Source organism: Alligator sinensis, unplaced genomic scaffold (assembly GCF_000455745.1).
Source record: "Alligator sinensis unplaced genomic scaffold, ASM45574v1 scaffold372_1, whole genome shotgun sequence".
Classification (NCBI taxonomy): Eukaryota; Metazoa; Chordata; order Crocodylia; family Alligatoridae; genus Alligator; species Alligator sinensis.
The window spans coordinates 315,370-322,149 of NW_005842387.1; the positions used below are offsets into that span (position 1 = coordinate 315,370).

Consider the following 6,780-nt stretch of genomic DNA (forward strand, 5'->3'; position numbering starts at 1 on the left):
GCCATGCCCCCCCACCTCTGCTGCTGCCCAGCCCCAAACAACAGCTGGCAGAGAAGGGGAGGAAGTGGGGAGGAAGGGAAGGAGGAGAGGAGAGGCTGGGGGCATGGGGGATGTTGCCTGCCACCGAGTGTTGGCGGCTGCAGCTGCATGCAAGCTCCTCTCCCCGCACCTGCTCCTAGGAGCTGGCGTTAGCGTGTGGTGGAACAGCAGGGGTGCACGGGGCCAGATGCGGGGGGTGGAAGGGACATAGGGGGTGGGGGGGTGCATGGGGCCGGAGGCAGAGCGGCAGTACCGTGGGTCACTGGGTAGCAGGGCTCCGTCTCCACCCGCCTCTCGTCATTCATGACAGGCAATTTGCTACTTTTATCAATAACTTTTGGCTATCAGTAAGACAAGATGGCTAAGGGTGGAGAAACAGAGGTGCAGGATATATTGAAGGGGTGATGTGGATGGGAACAGATTTTAGGAAAAGGGAAAAATGGTGGGGGGAGGGAAAGGAATGACAGCTCCCCAGACCGGGTAAGAACAGGAATGTAGCTGAGGGTTTTGAGGGAGAAAAAGAAAATCAAGGAGGAAACGGCAGCCAGGGGATAAACCATGTCCTAGAAGTGACAAACCCTTTGTGGTAAAGCCTGAAGCTGACAGAGAATGACCAGAGGAAGTTCATGGTCAATGGCAGCAGCAGCAGCCTGGGAAAGTGCTAGAAAAAGAGGGCAGTCTAGGGAAGCATATAGCCATGAGTAAGCTGATAACAGAAAGCTGCCAGGAAGGTACAGCAAGCAAAGTAACTGGGAATCAAAGAGAAAAGGAGGGACTCTGTACCCTCCCATCAGGGTGGATAAAAAAAAAATATATATCAGATTCTCTTTGTTTTTATTAAAATCAGATTTTTATTTACTTTTAAAATTTCTTTTATTAAGGTGTTTAAAAAAAAATAAACTTTAATTTTACGATATGTTAAAATTCAAAGATATCATCATGGAATAGGGATTATAATTTCTAATGATATACTATTTGAGACGATATATTTATGTAACCTTTTTAGAAGTTTTATAAATAGATCACAACAGGCCATGGGCTATATTAGGGGCCCAATCTTATGGGGTTCCCAGAGGCTCTTCCATAGATTAGTAAAGATTAAAGAAAACCACTCTACCCAATGGGACTCAGTGCTCAGTTGACAAGATCCCATTAAGCATCTCTGTGATGTTTAGTTTCAGCTCTCAAACTGTGGATTTGGGTCTCCAGAGATCATAGTTATTTGGGTAGATGTGATATCTTTTATTAGATCAACTAAATAAATGGAAAACTGTTCTTTGCAAGCTTTTGGGCATAAACGCCCTTCTTCAGGCATAAGGAGAGGTTTTTTGTCTCCAGAGATAACTTCCTTGTTAACAGCAGTATGTGGAGATGAGAGATAACAGACCTGATTACCCTACTGTCTCTCTGCAAGTCTGTATACACACAGGCACACCCTTACCTTTCTCTAAAAGTGCAGTTTTAAGAAGTTAGATAAATAAAGGATATCAAGCAACAAGAATGCACTTTTTGTAGAAAACAATGATTACATTGAGGCTTCCTAACATTTAAATAATGATTCAAATTAATTTGATTTAAAACAAATCCACCCTGCCTCCCATCAAAAGAAAATAGCAAAAATCCCTTCCCCTCACTATTCTCCTCCCCCAACACAACTGCCTTATATTATGAGAAGAAAAAGAAAGAGGGGAAGTGGGAACAAAGGGGGGAGAGCTCTGCTTCAGGCAAATCTGGTTTCAACACAGCTTAATGAACAAGTGTTCTTCGAGATCAAGAGGCTCAGCTCATCTCCCCTCATAATGTTGCATAGCAAGGAAAAATGCAGAGAAAGTCTGGACCTAACTCAGACTGTTTCCATCTTCACAGACCTTCAGACACTATGACATCTACTGCCTGTCAGAACTGTCCCCGCAACTTTACCCCAATATTAAAAAAGAGGTTCTGATACTACCTGACAGACCCTCAACAAGGTCTGAATTAGCAGCGAGTTCTGGGGAACTCCTAGTTTAAATGCAGCATGCAGGCTGTACACCAAGTCCTCTCTCCAAGCGTTCACAGTATGCTCCAACAGATACTGACATGCCGGAGCAAAGGCAGGATGCTCAAATATCAGCTGTTTTTCAGAAGTCTGGCTATATGCAGGCATCTTTTTGATGAGTCTCCACATTGCAGTGAAACTGTAAGCAATAAACTTCCAGGAATGATCAAACTTTGTAAGTAGGTCTAATACATCACAGGGAGTCTTGCACGTCTCAAGAGCATCAAAGAACAGTTGGGCCTGACTTTTATCCTCCATTTGCAAATTCCTTTCATCACCTGCAATCTCTTTTATACCATCCAAAGCATTCGTAGAGCTTTCCTTATGTACCTCAGTCTTTCTAGCTCTCTCTTCATTGACACTGGCAACTTCTGTACTAAAGTCACGTGTCTCTTGAGGTGGAAACTGGAGATGAGATTCAAGCCAGGAAGGAGGAATATTTACCAGGACTTTCTTTAGGTTCGTACTTTGTATGGCACTCTTACGTTTATTGGTCCCCAACATATATGTCGTCGTAGGTCTAAATCTGAAACCACCACAGTATCTCACTGTCCTTATCAAATAAACAACTTTATTATTCATCCTGTTAGTTTCTTGTTAGCAGTTTTCAAACGCCAGCTTAGAACATAGGGGTCTTGATGAAATTATAGCAGTAAACACAGACCTGAATAACACAGTAAGAGAATTTGCTGCAAAATCAATTCAACATTACAGATTAATTAGAAAGCTTTCAGTTCAAAGATAAAAGTACCATATCCTGAAACACCTTTGTAATAGAGCGCTGAGAAATGGGGAGGAAAGGGATAGAAATAAATTTGCATCAGGGACTTGAAACTAGACTTGCCACATCGCCATTGAGACCCTTAATCATGAAATCACTGACTGTTATAGAGCAGCATCTCTTTCTGGTTTTGACCAAAAATGCCATCCTGGAACCAGGAACCCCTTCCCAAAGGAATTTACAGGTTCCCGTGAGAAGTGCTCAGCAATCTCTTCCAAAAATAAGAAATAATCCAGGCCTCCTTTACAGAGCAGGCACAGACCCTGCCCTCACCACTCCATTATCACTGGTTATCTATAGTTTATTACTACTGTTGTTGATAACGTAATCAACGCCCCCCCCCCTTTAATACATGCACCCCAATGGGAGGGACAACTATTGGTAAAAGGGAGTGTGATTTTGTGAGACAGCACAGAGCCCCCTTCCCTGCTCTGTGTCAGTACTACAAAATAAAAACCTGCTGGGAAAAACAGGCCCAGCCTCCCCATCCCTTAGCAGTGCTAGCGCCCTGGAGCCAGCTCGCGCACAGCCAGGTCTCGGGGCAGCACGGAGAGGCTGGAGGGCGTCTAGCGGCGCAGCCGGGAAACCTGGGGCGACCACAGTTCTCCCGGGATCTAAGCGACAGGGGTCTCGGAACAGCACGCGGGGGCGGCGCTGGGGCGAGGCCACGTGCACCCTCCAACCGTCACCCGCAGCGGGGCCGCCGGCAGCGACCGGAGGGAGAGAGGAACCAGGGCCGCGCTACGGATCTACTTCGCCTGCCTTCCACGGAGAAGTCGCCATGCGCTTCCTCATCACATACCCGCAACGCGTCTCGCGAGAGGACGGCGCGGAGTAGGGGACAATCTTCACTCGCCGGCTTTCGCTTTGCGGCGCGTTGCTAAGCAATCCCTGGGACGCCGCGGCGGGGCCATGGCCCAGTTCGTGCTGGCCGGTGAGGGGCGCGGGCCCGGGGTCCGAGGCCGGTCGGGAGCGAGGGGCAGGGGCTACCGGCTCATTAGCACGTGGGCTTCACCCACCGTATTTTCTCGTGTACATCACGCCCCAGAATATAATGTAGTCCGGAGGTGGGGGGCGCTCTAAGGGCACGCCCGCACATTCGGTTAATGCGCTTTAGGCAACACATATGAAATCTGGCGCCTCCACTGTGAGACACTAGAACAACGTGCAGGCGCCTATTCTAACGCTCATTAGCTAAAGAGCACTTTTTTTGGTGATGCTGTAATGTGCATTAAAATAGGTGTAAACGTGCCCTAGAGGACTAGAGAATTAACAACTTACGTGCTTTTAGATCCACCCCTGAATACATCCCCTGCTTTTTGATGGGCAGAATGAAGGGGGAAAAAAGATGTTTTTTAGAGTTAGGGCTGCACAGAGCAGGGACAGAGCCTAATGTTCAGCTGCCTGATCCTCCTTTTCCTGCATAAGTAAAGCTGCATCCCTGCCCGGTCTTCTGTGACAGATTGTGCCACAGAAACAGGGAGCAGATGCATCTGCTCACGTAGGAATACCACATTTCAACATTAACAAAATGCTCAAAATATCCCATTCAAAAGTTATATATTTCTTTTTTTTAAACCCCCACATTTAATGCCTTATTTTTTTTGTCAAATTTTCACTGAAAGGCTTTGGGGCACCTGTCAATAAATACTCACAAGAGCAGAGTCTGTGACTTGCCCCTAAAAACTACCTTGACACACATCACACCTGCTTTACAGTTCTCAGCTAGCAAAACATCTAACTCACACCAGTCAGCCAATACCATCAAATCCATAGCACTACTGTATCCTTCAGCTCATTAATAAGCTAAGGCAGATGATGCTGCATCATATGATGATGAAACCAAAAGGTTCACAGTTGTAAACAACTTGTTAAGAGGTAATATTGAAACACAAACAAATATTAGAGGCAAGTTCACAGCAATATGCAAGATGCGTGAATCTTGCATCTAGCTCACAGTCCTTCTGAAGCGCGGGTGGGGAGGAAAAGAGGGCTGCAGATTGAGGAAAAGCACGCAGATAAGGAATACCATATTCTACCTTCTGAGTGTTGCCCTAGGATTCCTTTTACCAGAGACCCCCAAGGTTTGACATAGCCACTCATCTGATTTGGTATCAAGTGAACTTTATTAGTAGCCCATAGGCTTATTACAAGATAATTATTCTCGCAATATGACCTGGCAAGCGGTTCCTTAGATGTTACATCAGCGACCTTCGGTGGTACCAGCCTCAGATTCTCTGCTGGGTGTGTGGGATGTTAGTTTTTGTATTCCTTGTTACTCAAAGAAAGAATCCCAAGGCGACTCCTGTCTCCCCAGGGTGGCAACACAAACACACGCTGTCTGTTTGTCCACTACTTTTGTAAGTTTCTCATCTCAGACTGTTCAATCTTCAAGTTTCTTAGCTCATATTTGTAGATAAGTTACTCCAATCCTATTCTGTTTATGGTTTTCTTTCCTTTTAGGGAAACTGCTGTACCCTGGTTAGCCCACCATACCAATCACAGCACTCATTTTTCCCAGTGTCTTATAAGGCACTCTGTACAATTAAATTGCTTAGTTTTGGGAAGGCCTAAAGTTATGCTAAGAGCCTGAGAATAACTCACTTTGCCCACTACACTCCCAGCCCTGATGCCCCGGAATATGCTGGCATCACACAGACATTGGTTGACCTCTCACATGCGACTCAGGGCATGTGGTTGCTACTAGGGCTGTGCAAAACAGAAGCGTTTCATTTCGACCAGCGTTTTGACGTTTCGACAGAACAGTGTTTCATTTTGATTTTTGTTTCAGGTCAAAACGGCTGTTCCAGTTCATTTCATCGAAATGTTTTGCCATTTCGAGCCTGTTTTGACATTTCGCCCATAGGATATAATGGGGAAGGTTAAAACAGGCTATAACTTTGTCATTTCTAGCCAGAATTGGATGAAACTTGCAGGAGTGGTAGCCTCTTCTGAGGGTATGAGGCATGCCAAGTTTCAAGAAGATACGTGCAGGGGGATCAAAGAAACTGCACCCCAAAATCTTGAGAGAAAAACTCATGTCACTTGTATGTGTGAAGCCACAGTGGGGTCAAAACTGCAGGCTTGCTAGCCCCCGCTGTGGCCACAAAGCCTGCCAGCTCTCAACGAAGTAGGTGCTGTGGGGCTCAGGGTTCTGGGGCCCTGCACCTCTGGCTGTCGACAGGCAAAACTCGTGACATGGGTGCTTGTGACATTGTCTGGCTTGGGATGCGGGGGAACCACTGCAGGCCTGGCTGCTAGGCCCTGCTGTGGCCACAAAGCCTGCCAGCTCTCAACAAGATAGGTGCAGCGGGGCTCAGGGTTCTGGGCCTTGCACCTCTGGCTGTCAACAGGCAAAACTCGTGACATGGGTGCTTGTGACACCGTGTCTGTGTTTAGGTGCGCCCTTCCCGGTGCTCAGGCCTCTGCACAACATGGCAGTGTGCCCCAGTGAGGCCTCTTCCTCACCTACAACCTCATCCCAGTCCACCACTGTAAACAATGGCAGGTGAAAATAATGTAGCTGGCTCAACAGCAATAGCACCAGCAGCACCAGCGGCATCTAAGGTAGCCAAATGGAACTGTCACAGAGCCTTTCTTGTTATAAAGGAATTGGCAGCAAGAAGTAAAGATTTTGTGTTGGATATATGTTACTTGTGGTGTCTGTGATAGCTTATCTTGTGTTTTTATGTCTGTATGTTTCTTATGAACAAAACAGAATAGTTAGAGAAATATCTCTTAGGAAGCTTTCAGGTTGAAAAACCCTTTGTCAGGCTGAGGAAGTGCCTGCAGTTAGTGTGTCTTCTGGTCCTGGATGGAAGGAATAGTAAAGAAGCCAGAGGCTGGCCTGGCACACAATGCAGGCAAGAAATCCAGTCAGTGAAAATGGGGGTCAGGGACAGGCTGGGGTGGGTGGGGGGTC

The 6,780-nt window shown here is 46.6% G+C and overlaps 2 protein-coding genes across 6 annotated transcripts in view; one reads left to right on the forward strand and one right to left on the reverse strand.

Moving 5' to 3' along the window:
- Nucleotides 1–3,743, reverse strand: part of FASTKD2 (FAST kinase domains 2) — a 16,684-nt gene extending 12,941 nt beyond the window's left edge. The window contains exons 1-2 of one of the 5 annotated variants that reach the window (XM_025211030.1): nt 3,621–3,743; nt 1,991–2,741 (exon numbers count right to left, since the gene is read on the reverse strand). In XM_025211030.1, coding sequence (XP_025066815.1) covers nt 1,991–2,659 — 669 coding nt within the window. In that variant the 5' untranslated portion in view covers nt 2,660–2,741; nt 3,621–3,743. Of the gene's footprint in view, nt 1–1,990; nt 2,742–3,547 lie in introns of all 5 variants that reach the window. The other 4 variants (XM_006029539.3, XM_014522682.2, XM_006029542.3 and 1 more) reach the window with 4 other exon arrangements.
- A 15-nt stretch (nt 3,744–3,758) lies between these two features.
- The window catches only part of MDH1B (malate dehydrogenase 1B), a 25,532-nt gene continuing 22,510 nt past the window's right edge, over nt 3,759–6,780 (forward strand). The window contains exon 1 of the mRNA XM_025211032.1: nt 3,759–3,792. Within this exon, the coding sequence (XP_025066817.1) occupies nt 3,771–3,792 (22 nt within the window). The 5' untranslated portion in view covers nt 3,759–3,770. The remainder of the gene's footprint in view (nt 3,793–6,780) is intronic.